The sequence below is a fragment of the Eurosta solidaginis genome, chromosome 5 (assembly GCF_040869045.1).
Source record: "Eurosta solidaginis isolate ZX-2024a chromosome 5, ASM4086904v1, whole genome shotgun sequence".
Taxonomy (NCBI): domain Eukaryota; kingdom Metazoa; phylum Arthropoda; class Insecta; order Diptera; family Tephritidae; genus Eurosta; species Eurosta solidaginis.
The window spans coordinates 72,046,670-72,066,628 of NC_090323.1; the positions used below are offsets into that span (position 1 = coordinate 72,046,670).

Here is a 19,959-nt window from a genome sequence, read left to right on the forward strand (position 1 = left end):
AGTCAAAATTAAGAAGTCAAATTTCAGAAGTCAAATTTCAGAAGCCAAATTTCAGAAGTCAAAATTCAGAATGTAATCAGAATACAGAAAAAACATTAAATTTTTCTCAAAATTCAGAAACGTTTATTTATTTGGAAGGTATTATGTATAAAGAAAAAGTAGTACAATCTAAAATTTTAAATTGTGTGCAATGGCAAGCATGTAATTAACTAATCATTTTCGCGTTCATCTTTTTCAAATGAATTTACAATACTAAACAAACGCTGGTCGAAGTCTTTGTATTTTTTCTTGCGTTTTCGATATGGCTCACCTCCAGCTGAAAATTTCTGTAGTTTTGTTTCTGTTATTGCCTGTTCCTTTTTTATTTTATTTATTAAATTAAATATGTTAGGGTGTGTCCCAAATGCATTTCGGATGGCGTTGTGCCACCCTTCGATAGAATTATTTGTTTGGGCTTCACCCAAACGACTTCTTCCGACGTTGCTGTGTTCCAGGAAGTGGCAATCCAATATAAGTTACCTCGAAATAATTTAATAAGTTTTGTATTTCGGAATTGTATTCCTTTTCTTCGTTATCCACAAAAAATTCCAGTTCAGATATCAATCCGAATGCATCGATCACCATTTCCTCTGGAACAAATGCAAGTGCTAATAAATATTTCAAATTCATCGCGAAAATTGAAAAAAATTTTATAACTCTTTTGCAGCCCTAATGATTGGATATGTTTCCAAATGTTTTTGGAAAAGTGGAGAAAACATCTATGAAACAATGCTTCGGGAAACGAGTTTTTTACTGAATTAATTGCCGCCTTCTCGAAATCCAACATCAATATTTAGGTTAAAATGAGTTTCTTTGTTCTAATAAAGTCTTCATTATGATATATGTTTCTCGTTTTTTGTTACATACTAGTACATATACCAAGGGAACTATTAAACCATTTAAACCTCCTGCAAATAATAGAATTTCAATAGAATCGAGAACTGTATTCAAATATATATATATAATTGGGAAAAAAGTGGAGGAACAACAGAAAATGTGCCGTCCATATAAATCGAGGAGCAACTTGCTAAAAATTTAAAATTTTCTTCTGTGGAAAAAATGATAAGTCTTTGATAATTTGGCCCACTATCATATAGCAAAAATTGTTTTCCATCTATTGTTTTGATAAACTCATTTTCAAGAACGAGTTCTTTGAGATTATTAGGATTTTTCAGAACGAAATTTAAAGCACGTATTCGCCTGACGGTGCGCATCATTTGATCGACTGAAGGGAGAATCGGTCTAACAGCTATATTTGCATTTGATATAATCTGTCCTACAATATCTCTCGAGGTACGACACTCTTCAGTAGCCTTTCGTTTTAAGTCTTTTGCCAATCGATAACATTCCACTTTCCTAGTATCTGGTGTATGTAAATGTATGCCTGTTATCCGCATTTTGTCATTATTTTCACCTGGTTCCACGTTGTTATATCGAATAAATTTGGCACCACAATTCGATTCACTTTTTTTACTAAAAAATATTCACGAAAGTGAAAAAACTTCCAATTTTGTGAATTAGAATTAAGTTCTTACTTTCTACAGAAAAAATAATCCGTTTCATTATACGACCTATCGAATGTTTATTCAAATCCATCTAAGAAAATTTACAATAACAAGAAAAAGTGATGATAAAAAATAAAGTCAGTGATCATACATTAGTAGTTTATACTTAAAATATATCAAAACTGAAAACCAAACATTTAAGTAATCAGAAGGCAGAAAGGCATTTATAACTTAAAATTTGGAACATAACCAGATGGCTGAAAAAAAATTCAGAAGTCAAATTTCAGAAGTTAAAATTCAGAAAGTAATCAGACAGCAAAAAAACATACAATTTTGTGCAAAATTTAATGTTTTTTGCTGTCTGATTACTTTCTGAGTTTTGAATTCTGAAATTTGACTTCTGAATATTGACTTCTGAATTTTGACTTCTGAAATTTGACTTCTAAAATTTGACTTCTGAAAATTGACTTCTGCAATTTTGATTTCTGAATTTTTGTTTCTGAGTTTTGACTTCTGAATTTTTGCTTTCTGAAAAAAGACTTCTGACTAATGTTTTCTGAAAAAATGTGTTTCTGAATTTTTGTTTTCTGAATTAATGGGGGGAACCCTTAGATATACTTACTTTTTTATTTCACGTTTTTTTTCCACTCCACATTTTGTATATATTTTGCAATGCACTCACGACCACGAACCAAATATAACTGACAAGCAAATGAATGCTGACGAAAGCGCGATCAATTACGCAACAGCCACGTGCTAACAGATAATGGTATCTGCATTCTTTGGAATTTTGTGGACATATTAACGCAAGGCTATCGCGCGTTGCCATATGGCAACTCCAGGGTGATTTGGGTTAAGTATGTGAAGTCTCTGAGATGCGGAATGGGATACTTTTCGGGCACTGTGACTCTGTTTAGTCGTCGGTAGTCACCACAAGCGCGCCAATTTACATCTTTTTTCGCACGAGATGTAGTGGGCTGGCCAATTCGTTCTTTGACGGGACGCAAATACCTTTGTTTAACGTACTGTCGAATTCTTTTTTGGCGGCTGCTAGTTTATCTCCAGCGAGCCGACGCGCCCTCTCTGCGACGGGTGTACCCTGCGTAGTTATGTGGTGCTTTACGCTATGCTTAGGCGTAAGGGGATTAGTCGGTTTGGTGATTCCCTCGAACTCCTGGAGGAGGCGTTCCACATAGCACATGTTCTTTCCCATCTCTCTCACTTCTTTATCTTTTGTTGTCTTTACCGCCGTCGTGAGCGCCTTTACCTGAGCGGTTAACTACACTGAGATAATACAACTGGGACTTTCGCTGAATGTTGAACCAAATTCTGAAACACTTGAAGATGTAGTTGCCATGTTTTCGGTGTCCGAGTTTTGCTCATTTTGAGTTTGGGGTCACCGATGTAGTGTACCTGATTGTATTTTTACTACTATAGTGAAGCTAGATTATACGTTTATTGATCCAACGTAAATTTATTACATAAATAATACTCTTACAACTAATAACTGAAATTTAGTTAAAAATTGAGATGTTCTTGCTTAAACGTGTTGCGCGTCGTTCGTTGCATTCAATAATCTGTCATTAGCCCTAAACGGGTTGCCGTCATGCAGAAAAGTGAGTATGTTGCCACATATCTACCGCCATGAAAAAAACGTGAGCTTCTGCCGCGTATCACTGGTTGGTGGTTACGTATTCATGACTACGAACTTGAAATTGAACATTGGAGTGGGCAGCGGATAGCGCATATCGAAGCGTTAAGTCGCCCACCAGCTGAAGAGGCGCATGGAATCGAGGTAGCAACGTTAAAAACTGACAAACTGCAAATAACTGCAGACGATTGGTTGTTTAACATGCAGCTGTAAGACGAGCATATTAAAGAGATGGTAAGTAAATTACACCGTTGCGATAAAAATACATCTAAAGAATTTAAACTTAGCAACGGTAGGTTGTACAAAGTTATTAACGGCAAGGATGCTTGGGTAGTTCCAAAAGCTTTGCGTTGGCAAATCGTGCAAAGTGCGCACAAAAAAGCTGGGCATTTGGGTCTTGAGAAAACACTTCAGCGTATTGGTGAGCATATGTGGTTCGCTCGCAGGCGAAACTTTGTAAAATCATACCTCAAGCCGTGTGTTGAATGTGTGTACAACAAGGTTCCTCGTGGAAGAAAAGAAGGCGAGCTTCACGTAGAGGAATTTGAGCCTATCCCATTTAAAACAATACACGTCGATCATCTTGGGCCGTTTCCGAAAAGCGCAAAACGTAGCGAGCATTTATTAGTTATTACCGACGCTTTTACACGTTTTGTTATTATGCGACCAGTCAAAAGTACTGCGACGAAATACGTAATCGACGTTTTTAACGAGATAAGTAGTTTTGTGGATATGCCAGAACGCATAATATCTGATCACATTAAACATATTTCTAAAGCAGTTAGAGCGCCAAGAGCGAAGGAATGGTAGAACGTTGTAACAGAACCATGTTGTCTATGCTCTTACCAACTGTAGAAAATGACAAACATTGGGATGAGTCGATTCGAAACATACAATATCACCCACACAAAGAGTATGAAAAACAAACTAACATCACGAACGCCTCAAAAGTTACTTTTTGGGTATCAACCAAGAGATATCCTACAAAATAAGGTTGTACTGGCATTGCAACACTACGGTACAACCAAACGTCAACTTAAACGAATTACGCACAGCAGTAGCAGCACGAATTAAAGAAAAGCGACTCAAAAGTAAACAACGGTTCGACAAGAAGCATTCAACTTCAACCAAATATAACATTAACGATTTGGTTGTTGTTGAATACGAGCCGCCAAGTACCGGTACGTCACGCAAGCTAGAGCCACGGTAAAAGGGGCCTTTTCAAATTACTCGTGTACTTAACAATGATCGCTATGTGGTTCAGGATATACCTAAATCAAGTCGAACTAAACGGCGATATTCGTCGGTATATGCCAGCGACAAAATTAAACCGTGGTGTATTGTACCACAACTTTCCGACAATGAAGAAACCAACGATTTTGATAACAGCAATGAAGAATCATCAGCGGAACATGGCAGATCCGCAATATCAGGAGAGGCCGTGCTGTAAGGGTGGCATCACTATACATACATGTCAGTCAGTAGTAGTCGAGTAGAAGCGAAGTCACGACCGTGCGAGCGCGCGTTCAAATGAATATACATTTTTATCAATTTTCATAATTTTATATTCCCAATAAAAAAATATGTAATTAAATCCAGTGTATGAATTAAATAAAAGGTGGCTAAGTGCGTTGTGTTTTATTTAATCTAAAATTCAGCTTAGGCCTTTCAGAGTTTTTTGAAAAAAAAAAAAAAAAAAATAGATGACGCGATACCGGTTAATAAGTCGACCCAGTATATTGTATATGCTAAACTATTCGCAACAATTGTTGCTTTCAAAAGGGTTCTTTCTTTATTAATTTAACAGTTAATTGATATTGTTACGCATATTAGCAAAACTAAGGAGTGCTGCCAGCTCTAAGCGATGCTAAGCAGTGACGTGAATGCACATCAATAATTCAATCATCATGTATCTACATAAACTAAACAATAACTGCGTCTACATATATGTACCATGTACGTGTACGAGCAGCAGAGAGTCAATGCACAAATACATGCATATATCTGAGATACTCCTATAAGTATGCAATAGAAAAACTATAAAATTGTGCAATTGTAGTTACAGCTGAGAAGTTTGAGAGCTACTGGACTAGTAGATTCTGGAAGCGTCTAGAAGATGCGAATGAGGAAACCAAAGAGTATAAAAGGCGACAGATGTAGAGGCGCTGTAATTCAGTTTGAGTTGAGCTATCAATCAGTTAGTGATTAAGTACGCGATCTGGCGGCCAATAGTAGAGTTTCATTTGAGTTATGAATCAGTTTGGTTATTAATCCAGGGAGTAGCAAAGTATAAGTGTTATTGTGAAGTACTTTAATAGAGGCCATTTTTCCATTATTCAAAATTGGAGGTATTTATACAACAGTTTAGTGATTCGAACTTAGAAGAGGATTGCAAATAAGAGGATTTGCAAGTAAATTCGCTACAATTGGTGTCAGAAGTGGGATTGCTGAATAAATTCCGAAAATTGAGAATACAACTTGGACATTGCAAAGTTGAGTGAATTGAGGATCCAGCAACTGAAAAAGGAATTGGAGAACCGTGGATTGAATACAACCAGCAATAAGATCGAACTTCAAGCACGGCTCCGAGAGGTAATGGAGTCGCAAGGAATTGATGTGGATGAGTATGTCTTTAATCCTGATGGGGACGAGACAACAACAAAAATTGAAGCGAAAAACGAAACATCTCAGACAGTTACGAGCACAGAATTGAACATGATTTTGGCTGCCATATCTGTACAAACATCGACAGTGGCTTCTCAACTGGAATCGCAAAAGACAGATATAACATCTCAACTGGCATATCAACTAGAAGAACAGAAGGCGTATATGGTATCCCAATTGGAATCGCAGGAAACCCGTATGATATCACAATTGGAAGAACAGAAGACATATTTGGCATCTCAACTGGAAGCGCAAGAGGCACGTATATCTGAAATGTCGGCACAAATTTCGGAACAGGTACCATCGCAGCTCGTTGTGAAACTGGAAGAGCAGGATGCAAAAATTTTACAACTCGAGGACAAAATTGATGCCGAAATGGAAGCGTTAAAAGGTCTTATGGAGCAGTTACAACTAAACCGCCCAGCTGTTTCAGCAAGCAATCCAAAGGTAAAAACACCATCATTTGATGGTTCTGTTCCTTTCCAGGTCTTCAAGCTACAGTTTGAGAAGATCGCAGCAGTGAACAACTGGAATGCGGAAGATAAAGTTACTGCACTGTTCGTGGCATTGAAGGGGCCAGCAGCGGAAATCCTACAGACGATTCCCGAAGGAGAGCGGAACAATTATGAAGCATTGATGGCTACTGTAGAACGACGTTATGGAAACGAGCATAGAAAACAGATATTCCAAATTGAGTTGCGAAACCGCTACCAAAAAGCAAATAAGACATTGCAGGAGTTTGCTTCAGATATTGAAAGATTGGCTCATCTTGCAAATGCGGACGCACCCGTGGATTACACTGAAAGGGTAAAAATCCAGAGATTTATAAATGGCATACGGGACGTAGAAACGAAGCGAGCGACATATGCAAACCCAAAACCCACATTCGCAGAAACGGTATCCTATGCACTGACTCAAGAAACAGCGTCGCTATTGAGTAAGCCACTTCTCAAAGCACGCCGTGTGGAAGTAGAAAGGTCAGAGTGGGTAGACGCAATATTGGAGGTGCTGAAAGGATCGCAAAAGCGGAGTGAAAAAGTTATCAAATGCTTCAAATGCGAGAAGTTCGGTCACATTGCACGTCATTGCGATCTTGGCCTTAAAAGTTCCAACAATGTGGGTGGGCGTAAACGCAAAGCTGGAGGAGATGAGCAAGAGCGAGTAAGAGGTAGAGAGCTAGATCCAGCTATTGAATGCCCTGTGATATCTGTGACGAAAATTGGTAGAAAATCGAGCAGTCTTACCGTCAGAGGGAATGACAAAGAACGAATACTGACTGTAGATACGGGCGCATCTCAGTCCTTGATCTGATCTCCCTTGGTCAATAGGAGAGTAAAACCGTTACCTGGAGCAAAGTTGCGTACGGTCACTGGCGAGTATAACCAAGTTCAGGGAGAAGTGATACGTGAAGTATTGATTGGGAAGGTCATGGTTCTACACAAATTTGTTGTGGCGGAGATTGTTGATGAAGTTATATTGGGAGTGGATTTCTTGGTTGACCGTGACATCAAGATCGATATGCAGAGAAGGGTGACGCGTTATAAGAACCAAGATGTGCCACTTAACTTTAGATTGGAAAAAGGGTTCAGCAGTAATCGGGTACTGGTGGAGAAGACTCGACGAAGGCCACGAAATTCAAAGGTAAAGGTTGATGGAACAAATGGGCCAAACAAATCAAAACCGAAGGTACCTGTGAGAGAAACACTGGCATTGAAAAGCCCTAACGGACGTACTAAAACGAAGGAAGAATGCAAGGGTGGTTTCAAGCCAAGGCACTCTACTGCTGTGAAGCGTCGGAACGATACTGATTATGCAAAGCAAATCCGTCCAGCGCAAGCTCTGCGAAGTAGTTCTTCATAGGCCGAGCAACAGAGTGCGAGGGAACGATCCAGGATAATGAGTAATTCGGAAGGTTTCCGGGAGGGAGATTTGGTACTGTTATACAACCCTCACCGGCAGAAAGGTGTTCCATCCAAATTTCGGTGCAGTTGGGAAAGCCCGTAGAAGGTTGGGAAGAAGATCAGTGATACCATCTACCGCATACAAAGCATTGAGAAACCACGGAGTAGAAGAGTGGTACATTTGGCGATGCTAGCAGCGTTTAGATCGAGAGATTTGTCTGATCGGGACGATCAGGCTTAGGTGGAGGGCAGTGTTACGAATATTAGCAAAACTAAGGAGTGCTGCCAGCTCTAAGCGATGCTAAGCAGTGACGTGAATGCACATCAATAATTCAATCATCATGTATCTACATAAACTAAACAATAACTGCGTCTACATATATGTACCATGTACGTGTACGAGCAGCAGAGAGTCAATGCACAAATACATGCATATATCTGAGATACTCCTATAAGTATGCAATGAGAAAGACTATAAAATTGTGCAATTGTAGTTACAGCTGAGAAGTTTGAGAGCTACTGGGCTAGTAGATTCTGGAAGCGTCTAGAAGATGCGAACGAGGAAACCAAAGAGTATAAAAGGCGACAGATGTAGAGGCGCTGTAATTCAGTTTGAGTTGAGCTATCAATCAGTTAGTGATTAAGCACGCGATCTGGCGGCCAATAGTTGAGTTTCATTTGAGTTATGAATCAGTTTGGTTATTAAGACAGGGAGTAGCAAAGTATAAGTGTTATTGTGAAGTACTTTAATAAAGGCCATTTTTCCGTTATTCAAAATTGGAGGTATTTATACAACAGTTTAGTGATTCGAACTTAGCAGAGGATTGCAAATAAGAGGATTTGCAAGTAAATTCGTTACAATATTTTGGGTAGTTGTTGTTTTCTTTGCTTCATTAATGATTTTCTCACATGCTACTGTTCGTAGTTATTTTTTTCTTTGCTCTATTAATGATTTTCTAACATAATTTTGTTCAACTATACCTTTGAGGTCATTGCAGAAAATGTTGCGTGAGGCTTATTCAGTTACTTCCTTAAAATCAAGGGAAATCCTAATTGTTATGTTATATTTGAAGAATGTTTGAGTCAGAGAACTTCATTATTAAAAGTTGTAGCTGGGATAAATTGGCAGGGTTGTGACCCTTCCTACTTGCTGCTTCTAGTTCTGATAACATTCCTCGTCTTATATGTCAAACAGTCCCTACTTCCTACTGATGTTACTTACTTTTCCAATTTTCATGCAGTCTTGTTTTTAGTTATACAACTAACTTTATAAATTTAACGTCGCGAGATATTTTATCTCCAAATTCATGCGAACTGACTAAACATTTGTTTGTGTATAGATAGTTATAGGACTTTTCCCTAGACTTCGAGTTTGATATACAGTAAAGTTTTTTTTTGATTAGGTAAGTTAATCCTTAATACGCCTCTATTACTTTTGGTTCAGTCTTGGATCTCTAAAGGTCAGAAATTTGGTGCCCTATACGGTAACGCACTTACATTGCAGAATATGATCATTTTGCTTTGTCTTCCGCGTCGGAAAAGTATGCTCCATTTAATTCAAGGTGTCTGAAGGAATCATAAATTTTGCTCACCAGAAAGTCGATGGTATATTTGGGTATGGTGGATTATGAACTTGAAAATGCCATTTATAAGCTTAGATGAAATAATTACTGGCCAATACACCTTGGTAACGGAGAATAAAATTTAAGCATCAACATTTTTGTCGCGAATAAAAAACAGGGCAACCGCTGACTAGGACACGTTAGGTGGATGGAAGAAGGTTACTCGTTGCAGAAGGTTATAAGGACCCGCAAATGGAAACAGAGGAAGACGGAGGCCCGTACTCCATGGAAATGACTAGATGAAGAACGGATTAGGTTCCCGTGTTGTTTCGAAATGTTCTCCGGCAGATGCAGTGGGTCTATGTTCTTGGACCGGCGTTAGGTTCAATACCTGCACTGAACGGCAAAAAATAGACCAAAAGTCAACTCGTATTAACTTTTTTCATGCTTCGTATTAGATAATATAAAAACCACTCAAGTATAATTGCAAACAAAAATATCGCCTTTTGAATATAGACGGAAATTGGGTAATTCTACCAATATATGTATGTCGCCCACTTATTTTGATCAAATTGTTTATGGCACGCATATGTCCGCCTAGTTTCAACAAGAGGTAGAAAGCTATTAAAACCTGACTAATGCTAATAGTTTTTTATTGCAGGAATATTGCAGTTGAGCAATTTTATTTGAAATGCAAAAAAGAAAACATAAAGAAGTGAATCGTTCTTGTAAAAAATCTTTGTAATAGTTTTACATTCATATTTTCTCTATGTAGTACAAACTTTTGGTAGCTTCCATCGAAAGTTACTCATACGCAGTGGTACACAGACCAACATTCGTTTTAAAATTTTTAAATATTATTATTACTTTTGTTGCTTTTTCGGACTTTGAATTGAAATAATTTTAATGATTTTAAACGAGCTCTAGGCCACACATTAAATGAAATACACACACTTGTTGTATATATTTAGCGTTATATTTAGGTCGATATTTCGATTTCAATTTGAAATCATCATCAGGACTGAAAGATGTTATAATATTAATAAACACATTGTGCAATTTGGTTTTATGTGTTTATTAATATTATAACATTTTTCAGTCCTGATGATGATTTCAAATTGAAATCGAAATATCGACCTAAATATAACGCTAAATATATACAACAAGTGTGTGTATTTCATTTAATGTGTGGCCTAGAGCTCGTTTAAAATCATTAAAATTATATTATTATTACAATTTTAACACTCTTGCGATTTCTTTAGCCTCATTCTGAAGAGCTTGCATTTTCTGGTGTTTGCTTATTAATGAATACTAGTATCACCTGTGGTCGAAATTCGACCAACTTGTATTTTTTTCAACTCAGTCTATGCATCCAGTGTTGGATGTAGTGCAATAATGCGTTAATAGTTAAGCAGTTAGTTGAAATATAGCAAACAGTTCTAACTTATTTAAATTTTTCATTAAGACGTTGTAAATTTTATTGTATTTTCTTAAATTTTCTACAAAATTTTCAAATGAAATTATAACGTTTTGCTATGGAGCTCCTTAAACAAAAATATAAAAAATATGTAAAATCAAAAGAAATTGACATAGAATCAAGGTGAAATTACTTGACATTAAATTCAAAAATAGTTTTTTGCACACCACCCGGGAGGTCCCCGTTTGGCCGCTACCGAAGTTATTTTTGTGTGCTCGGTTCCCCAGTTGGCCTATATCACCCATATACATATATCGCCCATTTACTTCAATAGTGTCATAATTCAAAAAGACGAACTTTTAGTTAAAAACGAAGAAATGTGCTTAAGAAATTAAACTATTTCACGCCACCCGTTAGGTATGCAATTGGCGCTTTACCGAGTTTAATTTTGTATAAATACATATGTAATATGTAAGTGTGACACAAAACGAAAATTTCGAATAGAATAGAGGATACCCTCATAAAAAATAAAAATAAGAAAAATTATGTAATGAGAAAGAAGGCAGAGTTTAAAAAATTTTAAATGAAAGAAAAAAAAATAAAGTACTTAGAGTGCGAAAAAATTAAGTGATGTGAATAAATAGTTCCATATAAAAACGCAATAATTGCACTTAGACTTTTTTCCGGGTTTTAGTGTTATCATTGTGGAAATATGAAGATTCTAATGTTCGGATATTTAATGTTGGGCTTCCCACTGAGATTTATGTACGTAATTAATTTGTATTAAATTGGTAAACACTCCATTTCGTGAATATATATGACCATATCTATCACAAAATGTCGTCTGTGAACGATATAATACTAAGATATAACAAAGCAGAATAAATTATAAAGGAATGAAAAACAAACGAAAGCATTGAAATTATTCACGCAAACATATTTACTAAAATAAAATTGATTTCATAATTTTAAGCGACATAAACGAATTAGGATTATGGGATCTAAGCATCCGATTAATGGGCATATAATCTAACAAAGTTAGCCTAATAATAAATATAGTGGGTAATATACTGCCTATGCAATATTTCGAACTAAAATCGAAAACGTTTTTGGGTCGTTTTATTTTTCGTTTAATATACAACGTGAAATTTTCCGATTCAATCAAATTGCATTTAAATAATAATACACTAAGTTCAAATAAAAGGTAATATAATAAAATAAAATAAGAAATATCAAAATAAATTAGCATAAAAGACAATATACAAATGAGCCGTTTATTTTGAAAGTGGCATAAGTCATTTCATGTCGTTTAGGTTCAGTGGTAATTTGTTTGTATCTCTCCTCGCCTCCAGTTTTTTAGAGTCCAATATGCAAAAGATGCAATTATTATTATTATTTTATAATTTTAGAACCATCTATATATGCATTCGTTCAAAAATAACAATGCATTTAAGACCATGAGTTGGAAATGACTTATGCCACCTTCAAAATAAACGGCTCAAATATTAATGTAATATCTTTTTAGCAAATTTAATATACAACGTGATAAATGATAATAAAATAAAATAAGAAATATGAAATAAATTAGCATAAAAGGCAATATACAAATTTTAATGTAATATCTTTGTAGCAAATTTATTTATTTTTTGCTCACTATAAGACGTGCTATATCTAAAATGAGCATAAAATCTGGAAATGCAAAAAACATTTGGGTCGAATTTGCAATTAATTGTTATAAATAAATAAATTTAGTGAGTTTGAACAAAAGTTGACTCATTATTTCTGATTTCATTTTTTTTAAAGCACCTAACATGAAAAACAAAGAATCTGTTAAATAAAGACCTATGCTTTTACGTGTAAGTAAAATTTGTCCAAAAAAATAGGCCGGTTAAGTTATTACTTCTTTTTAAAGTTTTTACAACAGATTTTCGAATTTACAAAAAACTGTTTCTATTAATTATAAACAAAGAGAGTAATATTTGTTAACAAAAATAGGCCTATGCACTGCGGCTGATCAATACGAATCGATTCGTATAACTTTTATACGATTTTACGTATGCTAAGTACGCGAAACAGCCTGTCAATTGATTGTATGGAAATTTTGTTAGCGTGTTAATATATAGATAGTAGAGTAATATACGGCCTATGCAATATTTCGACCTAAAATCGAAAACGTTTTTGGGTCGTTTTTTTTCGTTTAATATACAACGTGAAATTTTCCGATTCAATCAAGTTGCATTTAAATAATAATAAACTAAGTTGAAATAAAAGATAATATAATAAAATAAAATAAGAAATATCAAAATAAATTAGCATAAAAGACAATATATAAATTTTAATGTAATATCTTTGTAGCAAATTTAATATACAACGTGGTAAAAGGTAACATAATAAAATAAAATAAGAAATATCAAAATAGATTAGCATAAAAGACAATATAAAAATGTTGCTGTAATATCTTTGTAGCAAATTTAATATACGTGATAAAAGACAATATAATAAAATAAAATAAGAAATATCAAAATAAATTAGCATAAAAGACAATATACAAAATTTAATGTAATATCTTTGTAGCAAATTTATTTATTTTTTGTTCACTATTAGACGTGCTATATCTAATTTGAGCATAAAATCTGGAAATGCAAAAAACATTTGAGTCAAATTTGCAATTAATTGTTATAAATAAATAAATTTAGTGAGTTTGAACAAAATTTGACTCACTATTTCTGATTTAATTTTTTTTAAAGCACCTAAAATGAAAAACAAAGAATCTGTTAAATAAAGACTTATGCTTTTATAGGCCGGTTAAGTTATTACTTCTCTTTAAAGTTTTTTTGTGCGCTAACAATTATTTTAGAACAATTTTTTAAGGATTTTGGTACAGACCAATATAGGTAATTGGCAGCAATGGGAAACAATATTTTATTTCAACAGAAAATGAGCGAAGCAGTAGTTCTCTCACCGTTTGGCGTGTACAAATATATACATATGTAGAGATGAAACATTTGAGCAACGCGACAACTGAGAATTTGGAGCTATGTACTCAGGGGGGTTTGTGAACATAATGCGTCCTACAGATGGCAATTTCGATAGTTGCACAGATTTTCGAATTTACAAAAAACTTTTTGTATCAGTTATAAACAAATAGATTAATATTTGTTAACAAAAATAGGCCTATGCACTGCGGCTGATCAATACGAATCGATTCATATAACTTTTATATGATTTTACGTATGTTAAGTATGCGAAACAGCCTGCCAATTGATTGTATGGAAATTTTGTTAGCGTATTAATATATAGATAGTGGGTAATATACTGCCTATGCAATATTTCGACCTAAAATCGAAAACGTTTTTGGGTTGTTTTTTTCGTTTAATATACAACGTGAAATTTTCCGATTCAATCAAAATGCATTTAAATAATTATAAACTAAGTTGAAATAAAAGGTAATATAATAAAATAAAATAAGAAATATCAAAATAAATTAGCATAAAAGACAATATACAAATTTTAATGTAATATCTTTGTAGCAAATTTAATATACAACGTGATAAAAGATATTATAATAAAATGAAATAAGAAATAGTATAACAAATTGAAGGTACTATAGGGAAGGTTCAATGGATCACTACTGTCCCGTAGACTCTTTAAGTTATGTCTCCGTTCCAAAATTTCGTCATATTCTTTATCTTCAGCAAGCAGCAATAATAGTAAATTGGACATTTTTATTATATTAAACTAATTATTTGCGTTTGAAACGTTTTGTGTAATTTTTACTTTTCGTTGTATTTGTTTATTTGTTTTTAAAATGCTTGATTTAATTTTTCGCTTTATTTATTTTTCAGAGCAAACATCAGCTGTTTCATGTGGTTACGTCGATGTTACCACCGATTTTAGTGGTTACGGTGTTATCCGGCAACTTTTGCCTTCAGAATACCAAAAAGGTGTAAAAGTTGCCAGAAGATTTCGTAACCGGTAAAAATGAAGTTGTTATCACTGTAGAATAGGGCCGTAAATCTTGTTTAGGTCTTTTTTTTCTTATATTCGTAAATTTAAAACAAATTATGCCAAAATAGCTCACCCGTTACAAATTTTGCTCCGAAATGGGGCAAAGTTTGTCATTAATGACTCATGCATTAAAGCATTCGATGAGCTCAAATCTATATTAGGGTCGAAGACGATTTTGGCAAGTTATAGTCCCGATAAGGAGACCGAGTTGCATACATATGCTAGTAAAGTAGCTTTTAGTGCAATTCTAATGCAGAGGCAAGATGACGGAAAATTTCATCCGGTGTTTTATTTCTCCAAAGCAACGCAACCACAAGAAATGCGCTTGCACAATTTTGAGTTAAAGACACTCGCAATAATGTATGCTTTACGTAGATTTGATTGTTACTTAAGGGGGATTTTGTTAACAATAGTTACAGATTGCAACGCAGTTACAATGACATTGAATAGGAAAACCATATGTCCAAAAATAGCACGTTGGGCGTTGGAAATGGCGAATTATGACCATCAAATTCATCATAGGAATGGAGTAATAATGAGTCACGTTGATGCTTCAGCAGATGCTATGATTCTGATGCAGTAGAGAGCAATGTAGAGTTAGCTGATAGTGCGGAGAAAAAACCCCAGATTTGTTGGATACAGCGTTTCTAACAACTAGAAGCAATAAAACATATTCACCTGAGCTAAATGCCTCGCAAGCGTCCGAAAATTGTAGGGAATCTCTGGATTTAGTGAATTTAAATGAAAATGTAGATACTAACAACGACAATTACTTAGAAGAGGAACTTATGATATTCCTGTTGACATGAAATGTCAAGTGATTTCGCCGGCGGAAATTAATGAACTAGATTTTTTGATGCGTGCGGCCCAAAATAGGGACACAAATATTTCACAATTACGAAACCGCTTGGAAATGTAACTGTTTCTAAATTTCATTTGAAAGATGGAATAATTTTTCGACAAAGTCAGCTGTTAAAGACAAAAAACTGTCGAAACCAGAAAAAAGTGGAAAATTTTTTTTGGGTCATAAGCCAACTTTTCATAGGCCGGGTCCCATACCCTTTCACCACGTACACGTAGATCACTTTGTACCTTTGCCTTATATAGACTCTCAACGTAAGCATATATTCGTAATTATAGATTTTTTTACAAAATTTGTGAAACTGTTTGCAATTAAATCAACCAGCACTAAAGAGGTCATATCATGCTTAGATAAATATTATTCGTGGTACAGTTGGCCTAAACGTTTAATCAGTGATCGGGGAACCTGTTAACCCGTTAAAATTGCTGTAGCTTCAGCTCAAGCTAATGGCCAGGTTGAAAGGGTCAATAGCACTCTTAAGCGAACTCTTGCAAAAATAAGTAATCCTATCAATCATGCAGACTGGAGTAAAATATTAACCAATGTTGAGTTTTCTATAAATAACTCTAGACATGGCTCGACGAAATATGCACCATCTCAATTGTTGTTGGGAGTTAATCAGAATGGATGTACAGTAGATTATCTTAGTGAATATTATGTGGAGAATAAGCAAAGTATAAATATTTGCAACATCCCAGTGGGAAAAGGTAATGCATGGTAATGCATAAGTTCATTTATTCTAAACCTTACATCTTCGATGAATCTTAACACAGTCCATGTCCTAGGAAAGTAATGTGTAGCTTAACTCACGACCCATTGCATTACCTTTCACGCAAGAAAAGACGTGTTATAGAAGTTACACGAAAGGACACATTCCAAGTAGCATTTTTTTTTTTCATGTATTAAATTGTAATAATGAAATGATACATTACCTCTTGTGCAAGAAATAATATATCGATGATATTAAACGAAATGATACATTCCGAGAAGCATTTTCTTTCAAGTATGAAATTGTAATAATGAAGCGATACATTACCCTTGCATTACCTTTGGTGCAAGAAAAGATGTGTTTAGGAGTTTAAAGAAATGATACATTCAAAATTCTTATATTTGAAGTAAATTTAATACCAAATTAAAATTTTTTCATTTATCTTTCTTTAAATATAGGTCAAAATTTACACACGTACGTATGTATATACCTATCTATGTAGATAATATATAAAGCGAGCAGAAAAAAGATAGTTAGAAGAAAAGGTTAAGAAGAGTGTTTCCTTCAACGGGAAAAGGTCTGTTCAGCAAATGTCTTGTACAAAAAATTAGTTTTCAGTTGACCTACTTGATTTTTTTGCTTCTTGAAATGACGCCCCTTAAAGAGTTTGATGGCATTTCTTATGTCTGCAATGTAGCTTTTCTCATCATATCCTTCCGTTTTAAGGCATCCTATGAAAAAAGAGCTTAAAATAGTTTAAATAATTACTATGTGCAAACTACTTACCAAATAATGCATTATTTAGTTTTTGAAAATCTTTGAATGGAATCATGTTTTTGACACCGTCGTAATTTAGTTTTAATATGACATCGCCACTGACAATATTTGAAAACCGTTTGCAGAAATATTTCTGCTGACCTATTATGCCCTTCAAGATAGCCACCTATTTGTAAGCAATAAGTGAATATTAATTGTTTACGTAAAAATTTACATACATATCTGTCCGGATTTTCACCAATATCATCATCGACCTTTCTAAGTTCGTCCAACGATTTTATGGGAAATGTTGTGCGTATATGCTTTTGGGTGCTGATTTCCGTTAACATAATGTTAGATTTTGCCTGGGTATTGATTAATTGCTGAAGCATTGTCTTACATTCTGCAACATTTTCTGCATTAAAATAAAATAATATTACTAGTAATGAAAGCAATAATTAAAATAATGTAACGAATTTACTTGCAAATCCTCTTATTTGCAATCCTCTGCTAAGTTCGAATCACTAAACTGTTGAATAAATAACTCCAATTTGTAATAATGCAAAATGGCCTTTATTAAAGTACTTCACAATACACTCAACTGCGCAACGAATAGCTTGCTTAATAACCACACTGATTGATAGCTCAATGAAACTCTACTATTCAAAATAATACTGCTATTGCTCGCTAGATATCGTCTTAATCGCAACTGCTTGACAACTCAAATCAAACTGAATTACTTCTTACTCGCTTGCCCCGCTTTTATAGTTTACGCTGCATACTTCTAGGCTCTTCGATTTCCAGAACTTACTAGTTGTTTCGGCTACAAAATCGCCAGCCACAACTATGTGCACAAATTATTGCTCTCTCTTGTGACAACTCAGATAATGCATATATATATATATGCATGTGTTTGTGCATTGCCGCTCCGCTGCTCGTATACGTACATATGTGTAGACGCAATTATTTATTCGTTTATGTAGATACATAAAGATTGAATTATTGATGTGAATGTTTGTAGTTTACAGTCTCTCGCGCGCACATAGGCATATAAGTAAATGCATCTGTGTGTGACATCTCTCTGGGCTGCCTTATATATGTGTATACTTGATTTAATTATTAACGTAAATACTGCTTGGCATGGCCTTAGCATCGCCTTAGCGATGAGATAATTTAGTGATGTTAATATCCGTGACAATAATAATAATAATCATTGCACTGAGGGAAATCTATGTTACCACGTCCATAACTTTGCTTGAAATACCTCAGTTTCAATCGCGAAATTGACACAACGGGCAAGCCATTTCCCTCAGTTTGACAATAAGAATAATAACTATAACTGTAATAACATATCACCTTTAAGGATTCGAATGTCATTCTTTAATACTGCAATTGTAGATGTTTCTGGTTCTGAAACTAAACAAAAAATAGTAAACTGTTAAAGGAACTTTATAATTGGGCTATTCACGTAGGCGTCTTCTCAGCTTATCTTCTTATGTGGTTATATTTTTTACTTTATTAGAAAAACAAAATTTCCTTTGACGGAAATAATTTTTAAACAAATAAATTGATAATAATTGTTACGTGAATAGACGAAATGAAAATGATTTTACAACCCTCTTACCTGTATTGATATTTGTATTATTAGAAGACTCTCGCAGTGGAGCGCAGCTAAATTTCTTTCTTTTACTCATTGTTTGTATTTTAAAATTTCCTGGTGTGAATAATAGGAATGAAAATATGTTTATTTTCATACGGTAACCGCACGAGTTTTTATAAAACCAAATCTAAATTGAAAATTTCCTCTACAGAGTTTTCTGAATCTGATACAAAAATGTCAAATATATATATATAAATGCACTATAGAAATATTTCCAAATATAAATATTCACCGTTTTGTTTCTTCACTTCGCACGTCTAAACAATTACTAAATATTTAATATCCATATCGACTGCATCAGAAAATTCATAAAAAAGAGAATAACGGCAAACAAAATCATAAGTTCACAGGTTGATGGCAGACCGAAGAAAATAAATAGAATGAGCGGCAAGAGCATAAAATAAAACAGAACACCTTACCCCTTCGCTTACATTGGCATGTATGTATGTATGCATTGGAATTCATTATTGTATTCATTCTTGAAAAAAGTAATGCAAGACGAGTTTTCCCACTGGGATTAAAGAAATTCGATTAGATGCATCGAGTGAAATAAGAAAGAAATTTAAACTATTTTTTAAAAAGAAGTAAACCTGCAAAAGTATAATAAACAGGAGATTTTTTTGTCATAAAAAATATTGACAATACGATAGGAACTAACAAAAAGCTAATAGAAAGCTATAAAGGTCCATATGTAGTCCATAAAGCTTTACCAAACGATAGATATGTAATTAGAGATATTGAAAACTGTCAAGTAACTCAGGTTCCATATGATGGCGTAGTAGAAGCATCTCACGTGCGGATGTGGCAAGCGCAACACTATTATGATTGGGGACAACCATAGAGTCAGAATGGCCGAATAAGGGTCATAATAAACAAAAAATAAAATTAATGTTCATGCTTTTATTCGAATATTTAAATGTCACAAGAAACTGGTTTCTTATACGTAGATATTCGAAAATGTTTTGTAAAACTTATATAAGTATTTTAATATTGCACACTTTATTTGCATTGTAAGTTTATATACGCTTATCCTGTTAAACTTTATAAGCAGATAATATTTTAATCTTTAGATAATTTTTTTTATCAAAATGGCGGAGTTGTGGTATCTTAATAAAAATTATTACCAAAAAAAGTTTTAAATCAAATGCGACCCTATTGTATTACTAGATTAATCTTAAATTTAAGTTAAGTGGCATCTCTGATGTAGCAGAAAAGAAATACGAAA

The 19,959-nt window shown here is 34.3% G+C and overlaps 1 protein-coding gene across 1 annotated transcript; it reads right to left on the bottom strand.

The window, feature by feature from the left end:
- Positions 1-209: 209 nt before the first annotated feature.
- Positions 210-18,982, bottom strand: LOC137254178 (uncharacterized). The gene is made up of 7 exons (XM_067791909.1): positions 18,967-18,982; positions 18,699-18,788; positions 18,431-18,490; positions 17,314-17,489; positions 17,105-17,261; positions 16,946-17,049; positions 210-356 (listed from the first exon to the last, which is right to left on the bottom strand). The coding sequence occupies exons 2-7, from the start codon at positions 18,766-18,768 to the stop codon at positions 210-212; spliced, it is 714 nt and encodes a 237-aa protein (XP_067648010.1). The 5' UTR covers positions 18,769-18,788; positions 18,967-18,982.
- Positions 18,983-19,959: the final 977 nt, after the last annotated feature.